The sequence below is a fragment of the Necator americanus genome, chromosome III, assembly GCF_031761385.1.
Source record: "Necator americanus strain Aroian chromosome III, whole genome shotgun sequence".
Lineage (NCBI taxonomy): Eukaryota > Metazoa > Nematoda > Chromadorea > Rhabditida > Ancylostomatidae > Necator > Necator americanus.
The window spans coordinates 34,738,878-34,764,153 of record NC_087373.1 but is presented as its reverse complement, the minus strand read 5'-3'; the positions used below and the strand labels follow the sequence as shown (position 1 = coordinate 34,764,153).

The following is a 25,276-nucleotide window of genomic DNA, read 5'->3' as shown; positions in this document are numbered from 1 at the left end:
TGGTTCAAACCGACGTCAAACTCGGTGCAATTGCGTAGGCGGGTGCGCTTGAAATGGAAAAAGCACGCTGGAGCTATCGGATGCGATTGAGGTGGGACCCTCACCTGCCACAATCGCAGTACGCTGAGTAAGTTTATAGAAAACAAACCAATGACCCGACTATAAACCGTCAGCCATACCAGAAAAATGAAGGAATCTTCTTAATATCACTTAGCTTTCCCTTTGTTGAATTTCATTATATTCTGTATTGACAGCGCTCGCATCTCATCTGTTCTTGCTGAATCGACCTGAACGGAATGATTGAAACAATGGGACCCAATGGGACAACAACAATGGGGCATTTATCACCTCGAGCATTCAAAAAAGTGGTAAATATGAGATAAAAGAAGAGATGGTTCATAACGAGGGTCAATTTAGAAGTCACGCACCAATAGGAGAGGTCGTAGCGCTGATCGTAATGAGTTGAACAAATCAGGGAATATGAGTTCTTGTTGAGCAAGTAGCTGTAATTAATTAGTCACGTGAAAAACATGCTTAGCCCATTCGATTGTATTATTATTTCTCACCTGTTTGATCCGATGTCTTTCCGTAGCCTGATTAAAGCATGCCGGACAATTCTCGGCGACAACGGGTAATCCTCGTGAGGATGCGAATTCACGTAATGCTTGTTCACGAACAAAAATCAGCGGTCGGATTACTCTCAACGTTCCATCGCTTAACAGAAATGTAATCAATCAATAAGCAATTCTGTTCCAAAACTATATATTCGATGTTTATTAAATTGCCTACGGTATGAGTCACAGAAACATGAAAAGACGATTTTTTTTCAATTCGAGTTCTTCAATTTCCTCAATTTTCAGTTTCTTCTTCATTCAGTTAGATGATGAGTGTACTCATCCGAGAAATTTATTCTAGCTCCTATAAACCATACTCCAATTCAGCATCCAACTATTTCTCTTGCACTTAGATTACCACTATTCTGAGAAAAAATCCACTTCAACCGCTTATTTAAAAAGGAAATCCTCAACGATTAAAATATATATGTATATATCAACGGTGAAGAACACCTTAGATGCAAATTTCAGCACCTTTTCGTGCTTGAAATATCACCAAGTTTACTCGGGACCTACTGTTGTCGCCTTAAAGGCAGCGTATCATGAAAGTGACGTAGTTTAACAACCTGATGGGAAAAACAGTTCGATGGGTATCTTATAAATATGAGCTTGACCCTACTCAATTTCATATTACTGAATTATTGTTATTATTATTGAATTGTATTGAAAAACTCCTCATTGAATTATTGTTATTATTATTGAATTGTTTTGAAAAAATATGAAACGGCTTTCTTTCCTACGGCTACAGCTCCAGTGCCTTCGTGCACGCGCCGCGCTCGCTAGCGAACGGCCGAAGATCGATGGGGTTTCCTTACCATCACAATTAAGTACAGCCAATGAAGGTGCCGTTGATGAAGGCTATTGAGGGGACCGGAGCGTGTAGGATCCGTGTTCTATGGTATCTTATAGGAACAAACGTTTCCCACGCCGTTTTTTTAAAGGGCGATTAGGGGAAACTGATCGGGTCCAAGTTCACATTCTTTCTACGCTATGTTTTTCATCAGGTTTCCACAAGAGGTCAATTTCGTGGTTAGCTGTCTTTAATGTTATCCACGCGTGTATTACTTGACCACACGAGATAAAATTAATTCTTAACTACTCTAAGCTATCCTATTCTACTCAAAAAAGGCTCTCCTTCAATAAATGATCAAATAAATAAATCAATGAGACGGGACATTTCGCGTGCATATGGTGTGGTCAATCTTTTTTTTCAGTGCTACTTATGTGGACATGAGTTGAACTATATTTCTTACTCTGATGAAGAAGAGGAAGATCCTAACTGAGAGCATCAAGGGTGCACAAAATTAATTCTTAATCGCACATAAAAAACTATGCGTACCGTGTTTGATACTGCGCCTTCATTGTGCTTAAGTTGCCATTCTGGAACGCAGCGATGAAGAAGCTGAAAACAAGGATTTAATCAGACGTTAATTACACAAAAAATAAGTTATTAAATTATTTTAGTAAATTGACCAATGTATTAAATTATTGTATGGAAGCAAAGGGTCGAAAACGGATATTCAGGCGGAATAAAAAAATGTTTATGATGAGGTCCGTGACAATACGATACACAGTGAACGATCAGAAAATACACAGTTTATGGAAAGCACCTCGTTTTCATCCCGATTTGAATATGGAATGAGTTAGGTGACGAACCAAAAAAAAAACTCTAATCCTTGACTTTTGAACAATCGGTCAAATCACGGTGACGCGGTGCAGGGAGAGTAACAGGCAGAATCGGAAAACAAACAGTTATCGCCTACGTTTTAAATTTTCAATGAACTGCACAGTTATCGGTTTATCATAATGAGGTTGAGCCTGTGTACCTTATTTACTATGGAACTGGGTGAACAGGTTAGTATAAACCCGGAAATAACACCAACACGGATGGCTTATAAAAGGGTCTCGATCATCATAGACCTCCATCCACTGTTCCAGGTCTTTCCTCATCAATTAACATCTCTAAGTGAAAAAAACCAATTTTCAGCACTTACAGCACACTTCTTAGGCACTTCTAGTGACATCTTCTTAAGATCTTTCAGATTTTGAAAAGATAGGAAGAGTACAAAAATGACAACTTTCCAACTCCTCTCTACTACTTTAAAATAGGGAGTTATCGAGAAAAAAAACACTACTCCACTAAACACCACTCAGAACCAAAACCTTACTTACTGCACTTGATATCAGTTGAGTCATCGAAAGTCGTTAATTTTGATTTGAAATAAAAATCGAAATCCTGGGACCCAGATCCGGGATTTCCAATATTTGGTAAGATTTTTCAGATTTCAAATCTTTCGCGTTCATCACCGTTATTTTGTGCTATGAAGACTATCAAAATCACATAAACTATAAGAAAATTTTGCTTAGATCACCCTTTTACATCGTTCCGAGAGAACAGAGACATTTTTAGATTTCCGATTACGATTTCCAGTATTTCAACACCTAAATTTCAGCTTATTCTTTTCTGTACCCCTAAGGTACCAATCTATCAATCGATTGGGATCACTTTAGCCGTCTAATTTGGCTTATTTCAAGAAAGAAATTCCTTTGGCAAAACTTTCTTTACGTTCCTCTCGCAGAGATCACGGGCAGGATCACGTAGCTTATGCGCGTCTGCGTAAAACAGTTGGTGATTGTTGATCGAACATCGGTCCGAGAAATTCGATAGAGCTCGATCGATAATCACCAATTATACCAGAGACGCGCGAAAGCTGCGTGATCGCATCTCTGCAGGGCAACTCGCCTCAGTCAAAGTCTCAACCACTACAGATCAACAGCAATGATGTTCTTCATGCTTTGCCTCGTGCTCGCTGCTTCGCTCGTTCTCGTAACTCCTCTGCCGCGTCGCATACAAGATCCTATGGATCGACAAATTTCACTGGATAAACTTCTGGACCGGAAAGTGTCGTTCAATCGAGCTGCTCTCGACTACTACATTGACATCCTACATGACTATAAAGGTATGCCGTAGGTAACACTGAACACTGTGACTATTTATTTGTATTTCTTTATTTACATTTACATATGTAATATAGACAAAGAAAGTAAATAAATGGAGACAATAATAGAGGGAATATTATACTTATTTTTCCAATCCTCTATTTTCCAGATTATGTACCAAAGGAGATCCAAGAAATATTCGACAACGTAGGTTTATAGTTTGACACTGATAAAAGTAGCCCTAGGCCTGTTTTAACTCTATATGCAGAATTTTCTCGAATGTTTCTGAGTGGTCAACGGATAAGTTCGAACGATCGATTAATCAATCATTCGATACTGCTCCAACATCTACAGTAAAATTGGTTAACATCAATTAGTTCATGCATAAAAACAGAAAGTGAATCTGAGTACGTATTCTCTTTCTCTTTTCTTTCGAGTTTTTTCCAGATATCCAGTAGGAGCGCAAAATAAAACAGCACAATTATAAGAATGTGAATTATCAATGAAAAAAGTTAGTAGAGAGGGAAGCCTAAACCGCTTCCAGAGAAAAGTTCAAAAACTGCCAAATATTTTGAATGTCTTTCTGTCTTACTCCGACAGAAACGCGTAAAGAAAAACCTCACAACTTAGCATTCCATTCAAAACCTCACAAACCTCTCTGAATAACTCATTGGAATTAAATTGTAGCTCTCCGATCAAACTAGGAACGACATGGTTGCTGCAGTGAATGACATTGAGGCTGGTACTATACGAATTCCTAACGATCCCCAGAAGATTATCGATTATGTCGCAAAACAGTGAGTATCGAAAATCGATAACATTCCTGACAAGATTAACAGACTAAAACACTAAGTTAGCACTTTGAATTCTGCTTACAATCGCCATCGAAAAGCTTCAACTGAGGTGACGCAACGCGGACCGCAGCGCTAAGAGGAGCCGATCAGCGTAGCTATGCTGCGGTATCGATCGGCTATTGTGTCAGACAGGCAGAGTAGCAGTGTTTGCCGTCGTGGTGGACGCGTCGCGTCAGTCAGGTTGAACACGTTTGGTGCCCACTGCGCGCGTTACGTTTTCAGCACACCTCAACTTGGCGACAATCTCGATCATGCTATGGATTTGCTTATGACCAACGTGAACAAACTTAATCCAGAGACCAAAAAAGCATTTAAGAAGGTTTGTAGCAATTCAATTTGCGATGAATTTTCTTCTCTTAAAAGACAGTTTCAGTGGTGGGACCGTGTTTTCGAAGCGGTCTCATGCCCTGAGGATAAATTGGCCAATTGTATCGCTCGTGTTATTTCGGATTTCAAAGCAGCCTACGACAAAGCTAGCAATACCATCAAAAGTGACGTTCGATCTGTATGGCCTCAAGCTTACAACCTACTCGAAAGTGAGTACAGCTTTTAGGGGAGCAACAGTCTCAGAAATAGTTCGCTGGATCAATGATCGATTGATTTCTAGGTGATTTTGCCGAGAAATTCGCCGATGTTGCTAAGAAATTCGCTGATGGTGGCCTTACTATGGACATCCATATAGTTAGTTGTATTAAAATTTGAGCTAATTTTTCTTTAAGAAAACACAGCTTTATTTTCCAGCTGACCGCTGATGCTCAATATCCACCAAAAGAGCCCAAGGTGAAGATTTACAATAATCGCCAAAGCCGTTTCAACAATGAATTCGGAACGGATTTTGACAAATAATTCTAACGGAAACCATTATACTTCTTCAAACAAACAGTACTATAATTCATACTTAATTATTTTCACTGGGTTGTGAATGAATGGTTATGGATAACAAATTAATAAAGTAATTTATATTTGCTTGTGCTCAATAAACCACTACACAAGTATTAATCAGAAAATTCGAGCAGGTCGGAAAAACAGAACTCGAAAAATCTGTTTTTGATGTAGAAATCACATATAAGACAAATTGTTTGATTGCAATCGCAAAATAATGAACCTCAGATTTCAGTTTTTATCAACTATTTGGGACCTGATTGTGCGACGTGCATTTTTCAACCATAATAAAAAAAAAACAATTCGCGTGATATAGATCTATATTAACAACATTTGATCTGCAACAGATCCCAAAATTAATATAAATGTGAAAATAACAGAAAATACAGAATATGAAGCCTGTTGGAGATCTGTGCTATGCTGCACTCCGTTGTCGTGTGTCCGCACTAAACGTATCTACTGTACACCCCTATGAAACAGCACTTCCGTCTAATCTCACCCTGCAGCTCAAACTCCGTCAATAATAGCGTCTGGCAGTAAAATACGCAGACAACGATCAAATGCCGCGCCGCTACGTACGCAGTCGTTGACGCCATTTTGCACAACAAAGCAAACTTTTTGTCAACACACTACACATATTTGACTAATTAAAACTAAACAAACACATACCTCTCAGCTACATCATCCAAATGTTGGCCCATTGCCAGCACATTCCAACCATGATGTTGAGCAGCAGCAGCTAATCTCCCTCTTTTTAATCTACTACAAAATGCACATATCGATCGTAAATTTTTCTGTCTTTTAGCGGAACTGATAATATCTGAAACAGACGAGTTTACATTAACCTGGAAAATTGAGCAGAAAAAGAAAAACTACCCATGCTCTACCTTGTTCCTCATAGAAATAATCAATGTTTAACGATCGGCAATATTCGATCAATGGACGTGGATTATAAGCCGAGGATCCTGGATCCACTGTTATCGCGCCAAGTTCGAAATTTGTACTGAAAGAAAATTCGAAAAGTCGAACTTGAAAAATTAAAATGCTGAAAAGTACAAATTACCTCTTGTTCTTTCGACATCTTGACTGATAGAAATGTAGGATATGCAAGAGAGATAACGAATCTTTTCCACCCGACAAACACACCAGGACCTTATCATCCTCCTAAAAAGATCCTGACACAGTTAGCGAAATTAAGCAAAGGCTATTCGCTATTCTTTGAATGATTGAGCAAAAAGGAGTTCAGCCCGTAATGACCGTAATGAGAAGTAGTTACAAAAGAACAAAAAGGGAAAAAGATCAAAATTTACCTTAATCATATCCAAGCCATGTATTGCTTCAGTGACCCTTTTATACATTTCTAATGGTGGTTTATGCCATCGTAGCTTCATCTCTTCGGATGGAAGCAATTCGCGTCGACGAACAATCACACGTTTGTCCCAATCTTCGATTACCTGAAACAGCAGCAATAGTTGTTTTCTGCACATCCTGAGAGTGTTCAGCCGAGTGACTGTTACGCGTCTGCCGCAACATACACTCTTTCCTTGCTGACACATGCTCTTTTTTCAGCTGCAACACAATTCTCTCATTCCAGAATTTTGCAGAAAACTAGCTCATGTTTTTTTCAAGATCGATTGATTGCTGCGGAGAAAAATCATCATGCACTCCCTCTCCTCTCCGTTAGAAGGAAAAAGAAAAAGAAATACTCATAAAAAGTAGGAAGATTACTGTTAGGAATGTAAATAGTTCCAGTACTTTTCAGATACGGGAACGAAATTTTCAAAAAAAAAATCAAATATAAAAACAAGGTACCTTAGTGCATTTCAGTTCATCATCAGCTTCAGTATCATCCGTTCCTCCTCTTTCACGATCTTCTTGATCCAAAATGCATTGAGGTGTTTCCGCCAAAATACTGCAATCTAAAACAGCACATTCAAGGAAATTCATGCACTTTTTTCACTTGCTTTTATCAAAAATATCGATCGGATAGAGTAATCTCACCTCCTGAATTGAACAGTTCGCATGGTTCACAGTGATCATTGAAATTCAGCTCCTCATTCTCAAGACTAATTTGTTCCTCTGGAAGCTCGTGATCAGCATGACCATTGGTTATTTTGACGTGATCCTTAAACAATGAAGAATTCATGGAAAATGGAACTCACTGATGAAATTGCAGGATCAACTGATCCTGCAATTATGAATTACAATTGAATTAGTTACACAATTATGAACGAAGTCGCATAACTTCAACGACTATGCACGATAACAACGACGGTACAGGTACAAAGGTACAGATTAAAGTGATCCCGAAGAAAATTTGGTTGAATTTGAATTTGATTTGAGTTTGGTTTACCTACGGATTAATACTTGTGATCTCTAGCAATAGAAAATAAAAAGCGAAAAAAAGGAACTCAACAATTTTGAGTACTGTACGGGATCATTGAACGTAGCATATCTTCCGAACTCCACGATTTGGTTTCTACAAGAAATCCACGCGCTACTGATACGTCATAAAACTTGTCCTACCGTAAGCAATGTCTCCGTGTCAGGTTTAAAGTCATCCTCTTCTTTTTCAAACACATTTGAGTAGAATCGTGGTTGGAATGGCACTTTGGGGTGGTTGACAGGTATTTCTCGCGTTCGTTCGGCTACCTAAATTTACCACGCGTCGTGTGGTGTCTTGAAATGTTTGTGGGACCCAAAAAGGAGATGATTAATTTCTATAGAGATCTATTCCAAATAAAATGGTAATACATGTTATAAGTAATTTAATAACCGAACATATGTGCTTTAAGAGCACTATAAATAACAAGATCAAAATTGCGAGCTTGAGTTCCAACATTTTCGTCATCGTATGCGGATGCGTCAGCGCTTAGCAAAAGGCCAAGAACAATAAATACGCAAAAAGCTTAGCGGGCAGAGAACAATAAATATCTATAATGCAGCTGCAATTGACAGTATTATGTAAAAGGTAAACAGAATAACTCTATGGTGTAATGTTGCGTGGGTGATTACTACAAAACTGCGCAGTTCGCAACCACTAGAAAGAAAAAACAAATAAAGAAATATAAAGCGAACCTCTATGGGTAACACGAACCAACGCAAATGTGCATGACGTTCATCGATCGCTGATCTACCGTCAGGAACCACACTCTGGAAAAGCATACTTGCACAAGAGAAACCACCTACTTAACCAAGCAAACAAGCAAGAATTTATAGAAGAAGATTGAGACAGTTTTTTTTTTCAAATTTTACCACTAATTCTTACTCTCTCCAACATTTCGAGACTCTCATCGGCTAGACGATGACCTTCAGCGATCAATCTGTCTGACGGCACTGGGTCGGCAGTGTTTTTCTGAAAACAATTTCAATACTGCGTGAAAAAGGTTAAATACTCGAGAATCAGAAGAAAATGGCATTATACTTATGCAAAAGTTCTGTTTGAAAAAATAAACATAACTACATTCCCTAAGCTAGTAAAAAGTACAGTTTGCATAGAAAAATAACGCGAAAAAAGTTATCACCTTTCTCTCTGCTACTACCATACCATTTCTCGAGAATGTTACATGTCCTAGCCATTTCCTTGCATGGAAAGCGCGCTGCTTGTGGTGATGCCATTCGGCACTTTCACAGTTCATTTGGTACTTGAAAAATCAGTCGTAATTATCGCAGGTGATTCGCTTAATTATAACGGAGTCACATGATTAGAACAAACCAGATGAATGAAATCCGTAGCCCGTTCAGACACGAAGCGAATACATTCGACGAGGTGGTCAATCTAAAATAGGTCTCCTATCTATCAACTATCAATTCAGCGATTTCGCAACTTTCTGCATTTTTTTTTTTGCTCAATCTTTACGACACAGAAAAAAGAAAGAAAAGAAGGAAGACAAGAGGAACAGGGCAGTATAAAAGGAGGGTAAATGCTCTAAAACACAGGAAACTAAAGCAATAAGAAAATCAAGTGAATGAGTTCAAAGATTCTGTCGGGACAAAATGAAACTATGAAGAATTTTCACAGCTATCCGTGCTACAGAATGATAGCTCACCTGCTCATTCGTCCAAAAATACGGTATTGACACTCTGGTGAATCCTGGTCGTAGTACTTCATGAGGAGAGTACTCACCAATTCTTCGAAGATGAGTTCTGTCAAGACCTTCGGATTCTCGAAGAGCTTCCAAATACTCCATAGCTAGCTGAAAAGCAGTAGTTTTTCTTTTAATCTCAACAATTGTTCTTTTAGACTCCATAATATTTATAAAAGAAGCTAAAAAAGCGCAAACGTTGTCAAGAATCAGATATGGCTACTATAAGAACAGGTCACCTACCTGATGTGGAAACAAAAAAAAAGTTTTCTGATGAACGGACAGATATGCGAATTCACAAATTCATATGCAAATAATCATGCAAAAATATATGGAAAGAAAATGAATGATCGAGCGTATGAGCGGATGAAAAGATCAACCTGTTCTTCAATGCCCATCAAATACTGAGCGTATGGTCCTGCACACATACATCCTGCCCGACTTTGTATTCCGAACAAATCGTTTAACAGCGCAGCTATGTAGTTATGATGGAAGAAAAGTCCTGATGGGACATCCTGAAAGGGACCGGATATCAATAATTTAATCAATAATCGATAAATTTCAATTTTCTCTATGAAAAAAGGAAACAGTACCTTGACTAGAAATGAGAATACCGACAGTCTATTTTTCACTGCGGAAGATCCTAAAAGAACCACATTTCTAAGATTTTTCAAGGATCTCAGGAATCGTCTGAAAACAAACAATAAAATTACTAATACAGTAGACTGAAAAAGGTGCTCACTCGGAGTTCTGTTCCTCTAATTTTGCCACCGTGTCCTCTCCTACTGCTCTCTTCAACTTCACAGCAAGCGCCAAACGTATAATTCCTATACTGTCGGGAGTTCCGCCTTCTTCGCGATACTCAGAATCTTTCAAGTACCATTCTCCTGATTGAGAAACCTGTGAGAAACGTACTAAAGCGAACTATACGAACAGATTAAAAGTCACAGAGAGAAACCTACAAAGAATACCGTCCCTCCACCTATTCTTTTCGGACGTGTTGTTCGTATCAACGACTTTTTGACGACCAGTACACCTGATAAATCATGTTTTCAAAGGATATTACAGATGTTGTGGTAGTGCACACCTGGCGTTGATACTCCCCCGATAAATTTGTGTCCTGAGAAGAATACTGCATCAAGCGGTTGCGCTCCGTTCACATTGATTTTGACATAAGGAGCTGCTGATGCATAGTCCCAAACGCATAACGCATTGTACCTAAAAGTAGTCATAAAAGGCAGAGATAAAGATAAGGGATATAACAGGAAAAAAAAGATAAATTGAGGAACTGACACCGTAAAACCCACTTTTTGAGAATTGCGGTGATTTTTTGTACATCCATACAAATTCCTGTAATATTTGAGCAAGCAGTGAAAGCTGCTAAGAGTTCAGATTGAGGATAATCCGATCGAGCTTCGGCTAGAATCCGGGAAAGGTCATCTGAAATACTCCATCCATTCTATGGGATAGAGAGAAGGAAGAAACAGAGAGAAGGAAGCAAAAAGAGCGCGAAAGAGAGACGAAAGAAAGATGGGAGGAAAGAAGGAAGGAAAGAAAAGATAGGAAGGACAAAGTGCCAGAGATCAATCTCACTGAGAATAAAACTCAGTATCCCTACGGAAACACGGACTTTGTTACAGAATGCGCTATCGAAACGAAACGTATACACCTCGTGAAGCGCGTATTCTAGGCGGTTGGAAGCAACTTTAGGGTTTAACAGAACAATGAGTGGCTGGAGAGAACCTCCGGTTTTGCAGCGAAAGAGAAACTAGAAGTGGCAAAGAATATCTCATCAACTACATGAGATATTCATTTTCCGCAGTTTAGCAGTTTTAGTCTGACAGATCAGTGATATATGATTATAAAAAAAAAAACATAAAACGATAAGCACACATACAAAGGGTGTCGAAATCTAGGGTTACGATACTGACCTATATCGATTGTTCCATCGTCAGCCTCTTTTACACAGTAACAAGCTTCAGCTACTAAACGCCATGGAAGCAAATTGGAGTGGTGCTCATGTATCGAATGGATCACAATCTGCAAAAAAAAAGTAAAAGAGACACAGTAACACTTCCTAGTTTGGAATAATTAAAGGCGTATAGCCAAATCAAACAGTCAAACATTAGATTGTAAAATAAGAAAACAAGTTTTCTCAAAACTACCAACTGCAATTCCACATACTAAATTACGTTATCCAAATATGTTTTATGGAAAATGTCAAATTTTTCCGATAAAAAGCAACCTGAAGGCCGGAAATACAGAATTTTTTGTTGCGAGAAAATAGTATGGTCTCTTAGCTTCCAACTTTTCACAGAACAATCTAATAACCTTTAATAACGCATCTTTGACTATCGAAACTTGTTAATCGAAGGTGACAAAAGCCACATCGTTTAAGCTAAGCGGCTATGATCGAGGGAGGACGCCTGCTAGCACAATTCACCGCTGCAATTCACAAATGTCCTACTTCGTCCACAGCCGCTAGCTCAACCGCATCGCATCGAGCGCAGCCGCATACGCAATTGCACCGAATTTCATGTCGTTTCGACCAGACTATATGACAACTAACAGGAACACTTTTACTGAATACACTGAACATAACAACGTGAACCTACTAGGTTTTCAGGTTGCATTAAATGAGTTAGTAATTCAACAGCAGCTGTACTTCCTGTACCGGTGAAAATCACAACATCTTCGTCACCAGCTCCAGTCATTGCGCGTATTTCTTGCCTGCAACAAAAAGTTTTCAAACTGGACAGCTCCAAATTGCAATTTAATTCAAAAAAAATAATTGAATAGCATTTTAAAAATTAATTTCAATAGCGAACTAATATAAATTTGCGTGACCATACCTACCTGGCCTCATGAACGAAAAGTGTTGTCTGTTCAGATGTCACCGTTACTGAGCTGTGAGTGTTTCCATAAAGTGGTAGTACATTATCCACAATATATTCCTCAATAGATCGAATAGCTCTTGAAGAGGCAGTATAATCACAGTAAATAGCTAGAAAACAAAATACTAATGGATGAGGCCTGCGCTTTTCAGTGAAATCTCTCCACCAAACCTTGTCGTTGACCAAACGGCGTCTCTATCACCGCATTGTGCCCAATTTCGTTATCTTTTATCCATGGCAGGAGGTCGACGGAAGTGGGTGAGGCTCCAGCGAACGAATTTATTCCCTCGATTTCAGGCACTCGTTCTCCGAACAGTCGTTGCATCACAGCAACCGAACTACTGGAGTCCTTCAATAAAGATACTGCTACCAGAGATATCGGGAAATGAAATTGGATTGTGGAGGAAAAAACTGCTACTACTGAATGCTACACTAGTTTTAGAGTTTGATGTTGCGGATACATAGTCGGGTCAAAACGACATGAATCACGCGTGCAGTTGCGGTGCACTTGCGTACGCGCTTGAAACGACTTGGTGGAGGCAGCAGTTGGAATCGAAGTGGGAACGTCACATACTGCAGCGATGGATGGTTCCAGCAGGGGTTTCACCACGTTCTAGCAGCTAGGTTCCACCTAACCGCCTCGAGAGAACCCGCATACGCAACTGCACGGTGCTTCATGTCGTTTTGACCCTACTATGCTCAGCGTCGAAAGTGTACGACCGGGCCAGCGTGAAGCGGATTCAATCGATTGAAACAACTTAGAGAGAAGGAAGTGTATGTCTAGCAAATAAAGAATGTGCGCTGCTTCATCGCAACAACCGGACTAAACAAGTTCGAAGGTTGCTGTACCTGAACACTAACGTTTCCGAGAAAAAAGATCCTATTATTTTTATCTTTTATTTCAATTAGCTAGGTTCCAAATCCAATTCAAACCCAATGCAAAGTAGAACTGTCTCAAGGGTGAACATGACTTTATACATTGAAACTTATACTCGGGTCAAAACGACCTGAAGCTCGGTGCAGTTACGCGGCTGCGCTCTAAACGGTTGCGATCGAGGTGGGACCATGGCTAGCACCACTCGTCGCTTCAGTAAGAGTGAGGGTAGCTGATGGTCTCACCTCGATCCTAACCGTTAGTTGCACAGTGCCGTTTCGAACGCACCCTCCTACGCAACCACATCGAGCTTCAGGTCGCCTTGACCCGACTATACAATCGTATTTGCAACAACAAGATTAAGTTGCTCGAGTTTCTTCAACAGCGTTTCCAAGAAAACACCAGCCTGTATAGAATATGCAACGATATGACGATAATCTTTTCCGCATCTCCTTAAAGCCACATGACATAACAATTTATAATCAAATACATTAGGCAACACACTTTAATAACGATAGTGGCAGGTTAGAAAAAAATTACCAGAAACCAGCGAAACAATGAATAAATACAGGAGGAAAAAAAAAACTTATTCAGAGATCATCACATTTATACATCAAGCTTTCTCTCCCATACAGTTACTTCTTCACTGATTCTGTTGACTGTAACTGCACAGATTCTAAGGCGTGACGAATTTCCTGGATTACGGATTGTACAGCCGCATTTTGCACATGACTCCAACGTTGACCGCTTCACTGGGCATTAGCATTTTCTCTCATTACATCTGATCTCACTATGCTTAATAACGAGGACCAAGGGAAAGGATAGCAACACCCAAAATGAGAAGTGGGGGATAGACTATCGTGCATAGTTGAGCAGTGGAAAAAGTATAATTCTTATATTCTAATAAACCAATTTCATGAAACAACACTATACCCTTCTGTATGTAATAAACAACCACTTAAGCGTACTTAATCCGCTAAGTAATTCGCATCAACAGAGCTTAGGGGAAGGGAGAGAAAGTGACCGCTAGAGTGAAATAGTGTGCCTCAGCGGTAACCCCGCAGAAATTCTGTTTTTTTTTTTTGAAGTGATCTATAGGTCAAGTGACAATTAAATAGCGCGGTGAAAATAAAATGCGGAAAATCCTAAAGTTCTAAATAGCAACATTAACCAGTGAAACCTCCAAGTCATTTGTTTCTTAATTCATTAAAAGGATATAAAAATCTGTGAAAGTACGGTAACACTCAAAAATATGATGTAAACTGTACTAATGAGGAATTGAAGAAATCAACGTCGTATTTCATACATAAATACCAGAAATGCACAAGCAAACGACGTTCGTTCTCCTACATTGCGTTGTGTACGGAAGCCCGTCTAGTTATTTCTATGTTCTAAGATTGAAATACCGCGTTATTTGGCACGCCTTTCCCTACAAATAGTCAAATAACTGATGTTTGACGGACAAAACGGAAGCCTAAACAACAGTAATGATAATGAGATACAGAACTGAGGATGCAAAATCAAATAAAGTATATAATGGATGACGAAATGAAAAGATCACAATGCCAACTAGTTCATAAAAGCAACAACAAAGAAGAAATAGAGAACGAAAGACTCGCTTCATTACAACTTGAAGTTGGCTTTTTCTCCGAGGTTCAATTGATGAGGTAGATCAAATGGCAATTTCCAGAAAGTTATCTGCGTAACGTGTCCCGTAGTAAGCAGCTGTGCACTTCCTGCTACTTGTTCGTTGATCGTTGAATCATCTAAAAAATGTAGTCCGCTTTACAAGATTCAGAGAATTAGTTTGTGCTCCTTCAAAGAAGTAACCTACGGAGAAAATCCACAAATAATTTCAGGAGAAACCTTGATGATTGCAACTAATCCGAAAGCATTTCACCCACATTTTCAGTTCTTTTGCGATACAGTTGCACTTCTTACAGAAATACCTTTCATGTAAAAAAAGTTATGAAGGAAAAACTACTTCAACCACTTTAACAATCCCAACATATCGTCTTCAAGGAGGTCGAAAAATTACAAAGTTTATTCGTTGCCTTCATTTCACCACGTTATAATAGGATGGATGAGTTTTTTTTTTTTTTTTTTTTTTAAAGCGTAAGTGACAAGAGACCAGTAAATAGTGGAAAATCGACAACTAACGCCAAAACAACACGCAAAGTGATAACCATACCTGGGATAGTCGTGCTAGAATTCCATCAACACCGAAGGTGCCGGTCCAACTCCTTCAGCAGTTTTTCGGTGTTTCCGTTCTTCATCCTTCTTAATCAGAAGTTCAGCAAATTTCAAAATGTTTCAAGACTAAGTGAAGTATTCACTCAAGATTTTTGAAAATCGCACTTTAAAGTCCACAAGTTCGTCAATCGTTAATTTTAAAAAATCAAGGTAAGTAATTTAGATCATACTAAACAGGTTGTTTCTGAAAAAAAAAACACTCGAAAAAGTGACTTAAAAGTTGAAATTAGGAGGAACCACCTTGTCTTTCTTCTTTTTATCCTTCTTCTTCTTTTTCTCCTTCTTTTCACTTTTGTGTTTCTTCCGTTCCGGTTCATCGCCTGGAAATTCAGAGAATCCGAAACGATTCGGAAATATAAGGTTATTTTAGGTTAGGTTATATTGCCGTTTTTTAGGTTATGCAGAGGTATTTTTATTATAGAATGTTGTTAAAAAAACACAAAAAGTTCTCGAAAAAAGTCTAATTCTACTCAAAAAACGAGACAAGTCAATTTGACTTCCTAAAGGCATATTATTATCTTTTAGGAAACAACCTCACCATCCAAACTATCCAAAGAGTTCTTGTACCTCTGCCCTGCGCTGTAGTCCTTCCGTTCCATGTCATATATAACCGGGATCCCGTCACCTTCACGTTTCTTCTCAAACAAGTATCGATACCTCAAAAACAAGAATACATGGCTACAAAACACGAACTCCAAATAAGAAAACAATTAGTGAGTTGGAAATGGCCTAGTAAGTAGCTACAATCGTAAATAAGGCAACCTAGGAGTCATTACAAGTCCAATATTATCGAGATGCTGCTACTTACTACATATGTATGTGATATAATATTTTACTACATGCAATCTGAATGAGAATTCGAAACTTAAAATTGATTTTAAAAAGAAGTACTGAGTAAGATCTATCAAAAGAAGAAATCTGATGCTCACCGTTCGTCTACTGGACCAGGAGTTAGACGAAAACCACTCATCGCTGAAGAAGACAGAGTATTGATCTCCTTACCAGTGATTGGTGGTTTTTCAACTAACATCTTCAGGGAGCTGAAAAATCACCATTTCTAAAGACAGAATGAACTAGTATGCGCTTAATTCTTTTTCCAAAGCTTTCTATTATGTTTGGGCTAAGCACTAATATTAGGATAATTACATGAGCGACCAGAACTACGGACAACGTGTTAAAAGCCAGACATATGGATTTCAGTTTCAATCTCGAAAAAAGGAGTTATAAACTAAATAAAATCATGATCAAATCAGCTTTGAATGAATTGAATGAAAAAAAGATTATCTCTTCACTATCTGAGCTTGAACTAGACACAAGATAACTATAACCAAACTAGAAAATACTATTAGGCTTAGACTTATAATCGACTATCTGTTAGACTCATAATCTATGAACTGAAGACTAACACAACAAAGAATTTAAAAAAAAGACATCCGGTTTTTCTGTCTAAAGCAGCACCGAACCAGAATTAAATTAGAAAAAAGAAGCAATTAAGAGGGATGCCAGTTAAAAACCATGGAAGAAAATAACATTTAGAAAAAAAAAAAACGACAAAGAAGCATTACCTGATGTCTTGCGCCTGAGAAAAATTGAAATTTCCGTAGATTTGCGGTAAAAACGAGTTCAAATCCTCGCGCATCTTCTTAGCACCACAGTATCGACTGTAGACAGCTCCAAGATCATATGCAGTCAATAGATCTGAGCTTCCTAGCATTGGACTTTTCGCTGGAAGACAAGACGGCTTTGTAAGAAGGGAACAAACAAATTTTAATTTAATCATGAAATGAAAGATCGGAACAAAAAAAAAAAAGAAAAACAAGTTTTAAAACGAAGACGATAATGTCATGACTTACGTGGAAGTTCTGGTTTCAAAGTATAGAACGGCGTAACTGTTACTGCCGTAGCCGCACCAGTTTTGAACGAAATCTTCGTCCTGAATTTTGGGACGAAATATTGGAAGAATTGAAGAATAATTGAAGAAAAATAAGATATAAATACATATAAAATACACAATATGAACAATCTTATGTGTTTACTTTAGCGAAAGAGTTGAAATGGCAGGCGACGAGTGAGCAGGCAATGATGAACCCCATGATCCATCGCCCATTCCAAGCTCTACAGCAATCGTCTGAAATAACCTGAATAACTATATGGGAATACACAAACTTAGCCCAAGATAACTTTTTAAAGACATTTTTCAATGAAATCCAAAGCAAACGGTTTGAGCAACAATAACAACGGTGATGAGGATGAAATTCAAAGATAAAGAAAGTGGGGTGGGGATAAATGATTGCTAAACAATGAAAGATTGAGCTTGTAAACGGCACAGTAAATAAATATTAAACAGGCTTTTGTATGACTATTTCATATATTAATATGAATAAATAATGAAAGAATTCGGAAGAATGAATAAATAGAAACTGAACAGAAAAGATACTCTCGCAAAAATCAAAAGTTCACAAATGTACGATTGTAATAAATGTGTAATAAATACAAATAATTACACGATGCAATTGTATATTAACTTGTGCACAAAGACAAGCACTTTTCTACAGGCACCATTTCGATAACGAAAAAAAAAGATATTGTACTGATAAGGAAGGGCAAAAGTAAAACGCTTTGTAAAGACTTCCTCGTTAATTTCTCTCTAAAAAAACATATGCTTGCTTTCCTCATGTTTTTAATATGGTTAACTGCTGTCCCTTACATGAAAAATGCATATGAAAGAAGAAATATAATATTTCACATCGTTTTCATTAATGGGAACTACTTCCGCAGAATATTGATCCACATCAATCGTAAACGGGAGATCGCAATGTTCGCCCATTTCTTGACGAAATAATCGTCAGTTATGTGTCCGGAATGGGTTTGAATGCAGAGTTCGCGGTACGACCCCTTCTCTAAGCTACAAACCTAGCATTTCCCACCAGATAACAAAAAAAAAACAAGCAAATTCTAGGAATCCTGAGAAAATAACATTAGACATCAAGCTTCAGGTGCCTGCTTGCATGCCCACTGCTTAGATATTGTGCTGATCTACGCACAGAGTTCTTAAAACTACATCAGAAACTCATTAAATGCACCATTAAATCCGTTAAATGCAGTCAACGTATCAACGACAAATAAATTTGTACGTAAAATATTTAGCATGCGCTCCATTGAAGACGTAATTTTGCAGACTTTTTATTCCTCACAGTTGATCGTTCATGTCTCATATGTCATCGTTTTCTTGCTCTCTTATTGCTTTCTGCTTTATTTTTCGGTCCTGCGTTTATTTTTTACTGTTATTGTTTAGATTTCGCTTATTTTGATAGGTTTGTGTGATTTATTGAAGATTTAAGTTTTTCTTCTAGGCAACTAATGTTTTCAATGGTATCAAATCCTGAATCACCGCCAACAACAAGCTCACCGTTCGGATTCGGATCCTCGTCCGCTTCTCCATTTAGGTAGCTTTATGAACTATTTTGAATTCCGTTTTTGTTTTTATTTTTTATTTTTGTAATAACTTTGTTTTGAACACAATAAACAATATTATAACACGATCTGTGTGCATCTCTATAACAGCTGTTTACCTATTACTTTTCATTGCTCCTCAAACACCTGATCTCGATGATGAACGATCGATTTATATGTCACCCACGCCGGTTAGTCGCAGTTTGAAAGCAGGTTCGTAAACTTCATTATTTCCCGTTATTTTTTTAAGCGTCATGTCGTTGTCATGATTTACTTATCTTTGTCAATCCGAAGGTTATTAGTATTGAAATACCAAGTTCTCAAACTGATCTCATCTTCATTATTTGAGGATGATTCGCTTCCCGACATTTATATACCCAGAAAACACATAAATTCGTTAAGGTTATTCTCTAAATGAATTAAGAGATTGTTTTTCCGCGAGTGGAATGTAGTTGGTGGGAGGCACCCAGTCGCGCTCTTATTTCTGGAAGTAAGAACAACTAAGAAAAGAAGTAAGGAACTAAATCAGTCTGTTCTTTAAGACCTAAACATTAGTCTTACAGGATCTATAACGTGTAAACTAATACTAAAGTTACTAAGGGAGAAAAGAAAGTTAGAACTTTCAGAAATATGGACATGACTAAGTCCTCCCTCCCTTTCCCAATGACATTTTCTGTTTTCTTGTTTAATCGTTTCTACACAACTTAAAGTTATTGTTGTTTAGTAGTAGTTAAACAATGCAGCGTACTTTTGCCTTTCATGCCTATTATCAGTTTTTTTTTTGTGGTATAGTCAGGTTAAAATGGCCCAGGTAGCGGTGCAGTTGCGTAAACTGCTGCGCTCGAAGCGGTGCGGTGGAGCGGGGGATTCGGATCGAGGTGGAACCCTCGCTTTCTACACCCATTCTTGTAGTTCGAGTTAAGCTAGTGATGGTCCCACCTCGATCCCAACCGCTTGCTGCATCTCGTCGCTTCACTTACGCAATTGAACCACGTTCCAGGTCACTTTGACTCGACTATGCCTCTTTTCAATTTCGAATGTTTAAACTTTGAATTCATGCACTGACTGTGATAAGCTAAGTTTAGATAATGTGAAAGAGATCTATTTCAAAGCTTACGTCGATGAAAAACTTGATGTACATAAGAAGGAGTTAGAAGAAGGTGATTGTTTATGTTTTATCCTTAATTATTGTTATTTTCTATGTATTCCACGAGTTTTCGTGTTCTACATTGGTGATTTTATGTTCAGAATTACATCAAAGTCGAATGCGAGCTCTGGAGCAAGCGCTTGAAGAAGCCAAAAAAGAAAGTTGGATGTATAAACCAATGGATTTCTGAATATTTTGACGATTTTTATACGAGTAACTAAAGACCGCAAACAGTTTGGACTTTGTTGTTGTCTTGTTCAATCGTTTTCGAATTATTGAGCATAAGGAGTGAGGTCAGGTCCCGCATAGATATCCAATTCGATTTGGGTTGTTGTTCTGCTTATTCAAAGTTCTCTGTTTATTCTGCTTATGTGCTGTGAACGGAATCTTAGTGGTACTGTATAGAGAAGGTCTTGGGACGATTTTATGTACAGAAATTGGAATGACTTGTTGTGATTCCCTTTTGATTTCTTGTTCGTTGATTCTTTGCTATTCATTGTAAATACTAAATACAACATTACAGATGATACGAGTTTCCTAAATAAATCTTTTAAAGGCTACTTTTTTTCAAACATGCAGATTATAAACAGTAGTTTAACTGTTTAAAAGTAGCCCCTAAAAACTTGCTTAACCTTTTCCTCTTTGCTCGAACAAAATAATTTTGTGGAGCTATGATCACGAAAACAGTAGGAAGTTCATTATGAGAATCCGTAGTAGTTGTGAAAGATTGCTATGGTAGACATATGAGCGAAATGTCCCCCGAGGAGGGAATCAATCCTCAGGTGGAACATGTGGAAGTTACTAAGATGCTGAAGGTGCGCTTGAAGCTACTAAGCTCGCGGCCCTTAAACCTGAGCATTCGTTTAAGAGGATCCAGAACAGGCTAAGGCTAAGGTTACTAAGGTTTGGTTTGGATTGATCCCTTCGATGCACATAGTGCCTACGTATATTCTTATATCCAATGATCAGCGGGCAAGTCATATAAATTTCGACGAATTTCCCAAAGATTCGAAGGTTTCCTTGAAGTTTCCAGGGATTTGAGGGTAATGATGCGACTTTTTAGATTTTTTTGGAACAATCCCGTGAAAGCTGTCTAATATTTTACCTTCCTTTGAGTCTATAAACTATTATGTAGAAAATTCAATCATTTCGTTTTGTTTTGTTATTGATATTGTTTTTTTCTTTGTTGCGAGATGATGTAGTTCAGTATTTCGAGTGGACTCTCAAAGAAACCTATTTTGCTGTTGGAAAGTCTTTGAACTAGGAGGAAAAGATAGGTTTAAAGGTGTAGATTACGAGTAGAACTATGTTCTTGTTTAGTTCTCCTTAACCATCTCGAAAAATGGCGTCGGAAACGGCATTCCTGGACGAATTTTCCTACGAGACACGGTGTTACGCACTATGTATTGCTATTGCTACTCTACAGACTGTATCTGCGAGTGAGCGCACTTTAACCAATGAGGTTTCTTCAGTGGCCAATAGAAGTTAAACGATGAATAGAGAATCAGCGGATGCGTTACAAGAGTGGAGTTATAAGGTGCCTCGTAGGGAAATTCGATCGACAAGGCTGTTTCTCACGCCATTTTTAGGACAATTAGGGAGGGCATGAGCGTGAACACATTTATACTCGTAATCTACACCGCCTACAGTATCGTTTCGTGACGGGGGACCCAAGATCCGTGTTATAGTGCCTTCAAATAGTGAGAATGATGGCGTCAAGAAAGAAATATTCAGAAACAGTACAGTTGAGAATATTATGCCCTTTCTTTCTTTTTTCTAATATTTTCTCACTCATTCACACATTTCCCTTCCAGAAATAGAAATCTCAGTTCCGCAAAAATCCATGGATTCATCCGATTTCTCGCTTTTCTTACGCTTTTGCAGCTGCTGAACGCTATTTTTCAGCGTCACATCAGTTCTGGAATACCTTCTGTCATCTGTTGGCTGTCGCCGAGTCCACCACTTTATTATCTCACCTAGTAATCTCATCGTTTTATCCTTTTCCAATGGGGAAATCAACAGTTTCCTCACATATTCATCATTTTGGTGCTTCACCAACACATTCTTCGCATGCTTTTCACGTGAATTATTCTTCGTGGTGTTTTTTTTTGGATCATTATTACAATAAGTTTTTTCGGAGTTTACAGTTTTATGTTCTTACCTGGTTGTTAATGCTGTGAATGATTATGTAAGGAAGCGGCTCACATTAAAGGTGCTTAGTGAATGGGTCGCCAGAAGCGTGGGGATGCCGCCAGGTTCCTCCGGCGACTAACATCCACTGAAATTTATCAGCTGTTGGACGGACCTCAATGAATTTCGTGGATTCTCGTGGATGAACTTATTCTCGAGTACAGTAATCCAGTTCCAGAAACTATCAGATACAGAAAAATGATAGTGTCTTCGATGCTGTACATGATTGTATAAGGGAAATTTACGATTAGCCGATTGTTTATTTATGACCGAATGGGAATCTCCTACGGGAACTTACACGGTGTCCTGAGGTGATTCAGGCAAAAGTGTGACACTAAAAATCTTCTACTAAGTGGATGCTTTTTAAGCTTTATTTTATCAAAATTTTATTTTTGAAATATGGAAAATTCTTGGTAGGACGAGATTTAAAAATACTTAGAGGTAATAGAGTGGTTACTTCGGTAACTAATTCTAGTTTAATTTAGTTAATTAGTTTAGTTTAATTAAGTTAATTAGTTTAATTCGAGATTTAAAGTCAATTAAAGGTGACAGAGGGGTTACACAGGTGACTGAGTCTGGTTTTTCTCGAAGTTTGATTAACAAAATTCGGTTAAATTTTAACAGGTAAGTTGTATTAAAATTGTAAGAATACCCCCAAAAGTTGATTCAACTTTTACCATTTAAATTCCGTTGAAGTTGAAAAGAAATCCTTTACTAAAGAGACAAGAAAGTTAGATTCGAAAAACCATACCATGTGATTCCACCGACCTCTCCCCATTCCCCTTCTCTCCTATTCGTTTTTCCTTTGATTCTTTCTCTTTTCTTTTTTTTTTGGTTTTTTTTTTGTGTAATGACTCGATTCATCCTATAATTGTTGAGTTTTTGATATGATCCTACATTCTACATATTTAGCCACTAGAAAAAGATTAGATGTTTCCAGATAAAGATTTTTAAATTATTCATCTGTTTTTTATTGCGTTAATATTTTTCTAAAACAAAAAAGAAACTGCTTTTATATTATATGTCCAAGAATGTGTTCAATGAGAAGAAAAATCACAAGGAAATTTTCAAACAAACGTTTTTTTAAGTGTTTTTTTTATGATAACAATTAATTGGCAGCCATTAGTTAGTAGGTATATTGGAAAATTTATAGGTAATTGAGAATTTCCTTCTGGAATTCCTGGGAATCCGCTTCAGCTCCGATGAAATTCATTACCTCACCGGAACTCTACGAAACTTTTGAATTTTTTATTGTTGGCAAATAGTAGGCTTTAGAGAGAATTCTGGTGGGGAAACAATAACAATACATAATTAAATTATCAGTGGTACATACATAACAAAATAAAGGAAAACAAATAACGGAAACAAAATAAACAAGAAAAAACATATATAAAAACATATATATATATATATATATATATAAATGATAATAATAAATAATGATACATAATTGAATTGATCCCGAGAACAACTAAATTCCCTCAAATGTGGTCGGATTAACAAGTTACTGTACGTATGTCCCCGAAACGACAATACAGTTTCCATATGTGTCCTTTAATTATTCCAATAGTATTCTCAAATTAACACTTACGTATGTGGAACTTTATGCACTTAAATTATCCCTAATCTCATAGTGTTGATCCTGTTATCTGTATCTGTATCTGGTACCTGGAATAAAGCGCTAATCCGCTTAAAATCGTGTACGATCGCTGCCGGCAATCGCAGCGATTCGACGTGGGCGATAAATTGCAGAGATAATTCTGGAAGATGGCACATATACATGGTCATCTATTATATAATTGACAATAGGTTTAGATGGTAGGCGCAATTGTGAGAACGATTCGTAATCGCAGCTCCAGAATCCAATGTGTTTGTCCTTGATAGAATAAAAAAAATAGATGCGATAGAAATGAACCATGCAGCATTTTCAGGAGTGATTTCATATTTTTTGCACTTTTTTTGTTATTTGATTCTGTCTCTATGGAAGAAATAGATAGTAAATTAGTATGTTACTAACTCAGCAATCACTTCTTTATATTTTACTTGGCCTTGATGCAACGATACTTCGTTGGAGGATCCAGCAGTTTGCATACACGATAATTTTCATTGCTAGAACCTATTAATATTTTCTTTTTGGTGCATGCAAATACCGCTTAGTTAATTTCCTCTACGGAAACCTAATGCAATGCCATCGTTTAGTTGCAGGACCCAACCTTTTTTTTTGGATAAACACTCCCAACTAGAACTGACTCGAATGAATGGATGTGTATTTCCGCTGCGTGAGAAATTTCTCCGTAAATTCTTTTTTTTCTCTGCCGGATAGCGGTATATCCTTCTCAATCCCATTTTTTGCTGTTATCCAGTATGTTTATCCACTTGAATAAATGGTACTGGATCCAGGACTGACTTGTGAGTAATTCCAGAAGATTTACTTCGTATCAGGACCCACAACATGTATTTTCATCGCAACACTTTTATCCCGATGGCGGCACATTTAGAAGGTCGTTATCACGAAATCCAATGCCCCGACCAAGCGCGTGCGCCCTTTTGGCAAGGTGCCAACTCCTACGGATAGCCCAGTGTTAGATAACGAACTGGTTGCTATCTCTTTCATGTTTCCGCATAAATATGTATCGGTAAAGTATGTAGTAATTACAATGTAATGATTTATAGTAATGATTACATCACATAACACTAATAATATAATATATAATCACAAATAGGTCAAGAACAGCCGCTTTAAGAAAAAAATACCGTAACGTAATGAAAAAATAAAAGGTAAAGTGGAGAGAATGCCGTTCTCTGTGGAGCAGAGGTGTTTGAAAAATAATCACCAATACAAAGCCATAAGAAATTGTAGTGGTTCCTTTATTTCTATTAAATTCATCATAGAAAACATTTTACCTAGTTTTTTTTTGCGAAGATTAAATGCTAAAGAATTTCCCAAGGGTTTTTTTAAACTAGAACTTAAAAAACATTATTAAAGAAGAACATTTTTAAATGGTGATGGTCTCTGACAGTGCTCAGATTATTTATTCGAATTATTCATTTATTTAGCATATCCTTCAAATAATTGCAACGAAGGGCCAA

The 25,276-nt window shown here is 37.7% G+C and overlaps 4 protein-coding genes across 7 annotated transcripts; 2 read left to right on the top strand and 2 right to left on the bottom strand.

Moving 5' to 3' along the window:
- Nucleotides 1-4: 4 nt before the first annotated feature.
- RB195_011932 (uncharacterized protein) lies at nt 5-12,594 on the bottom strand (the record flags this gene model as incomplete). Of its 3 annotated transcripts, XM_064193560.1 has the most annotated exons (29): nt 5-47; nt 105-123; nt 180-199; nt 253-287; nt 429-503; nt 567-714; nt 1,954-2,016; nt 5,960-6,110; nt 6,178-6,293; nt 6,354-6,454; nt 6,601-6,744; nt 7,103-7,209; nt 7,292-7,415; nt 7,817-7,942; nt 8,369-8,443; nt 8,559-8,645; nt 8,815-8,934; nt 9,006-9,068; nt 9,340-9,486; nt 9,756-9,890; nt 9,969-10,065; nt 10,118-10,275; nt 10,338-10,411; nt 10,463-10,593; nt 10,683-10,815; nt 11,307-11,415; nt 11,991-12,105; nt 12,232-12,379; nt 12,441-12,594. In XM_064193560.1, 29 exons carry the CDS (start codon nt 12,592-12,594, stop codon nt 5-7), a joined length of 3,018 nt encoding a protein of 1,005 aa, XP_064051141.1. The 3 variants fall into 3 exon arrangements, with proteins under 3 accessions (XP_064051141.1, XP_064051144.1, XP_064051142.1); XM_064193558.1 differs by lacking the exons at nt 5-47; nt 105-123; nt 180-199; ... (2 more) ...; nt 567-714; nt 1,954-2,016 and adding an exon at nt 5,706-5,736; XM_064193559.1 differs by lacking the exons at nt 5-47; nt 105-123; nt 180-199; ... (20 more) ...; nt 12,232-12,379; nt 12,441-12,594 and adding an exon at nt 2,225-2,235 and having other exon boundaries at nt 207-287.
- Nucleotides 3,394-5,254, top strand: RB195_011933 (uncharacterized protein; the record flags this gene model as incomplete). The annotated part of the gene is made up of 7 exons (XM_064193561.1): nt 3,394-3,574; nt 3,724-3,761; nt 4,242-4,351; nt 4,631-4,727; nt 4,782-4,944; nt 5,016-5,089; nt 5,150-5,254. The coding sequence occupies 7 exons, from the start codon at nt 3,394-3,396 to the stop codon at nt 5,252-5,254; spliced, it is 768 nt and encodes a 255-aa protein (XP_064051143.1).
- Nucleotides 12,595-14,905: 2,311 nt separating the features above from the next.
- Nucleotides 14,906-18,838, bottom strand: RB195_011931 (uncharacterized protein; the record flags this gene model as incomplete). 2 transcript variants are annotated; one of them, XM_064193557.1, is made up of 10 exons in its annotated part: nt 14,906-14,909; nt 15,335-15,348; nt 15,385-15,423; nt 15,637-15,716; nt 15,935-16,053; nt 16,326-16,436; nt 16,962-17,121; nt 17,250-17,329; nt 17,433-17,524; nt 18,806-18,838. In XM_064193557.1, the coding sequence occupies 10 exons, from the start codon at nt 18,836-18,838 to the stop codon at nt 14,906-14,908; spliced, it is 732 nt and encodes a 243-aa protein (XP_064051139.1). The 2 variants fall into 2 exon arrangements, with proteins under 2 accessions (XP_064051139.1, XP_064051140.1); XM_064193556.1 differs by lacking the exons at nt 14,906-14,909; nt 15,335-15,348 and having other exon boundaries at nt 15,349-15,423.
- Nucleotides 18,839-19,025: 187 nt separating this feature from the next.
- On the top strand, nt 19,026-20,186 carry RB195_011930 (uncharacterized protein; the record flags this gene model as incomplete). The annotated part of the gene is made up of 3 exons (XM_013443244.2): nt 19,026-19,062; nt 19,935-20,009; nt 20,098-20,186. 3 exons carry the CDS (start codon nt 19,026-19,028, stop codon nt 20,184-20,186), a joined length of 201 nt encoding a protein of 66 aa, XP_013298698.2.
- Nucleotides 20,187-25,276: the final 5,090 nt, after the last annotated feature.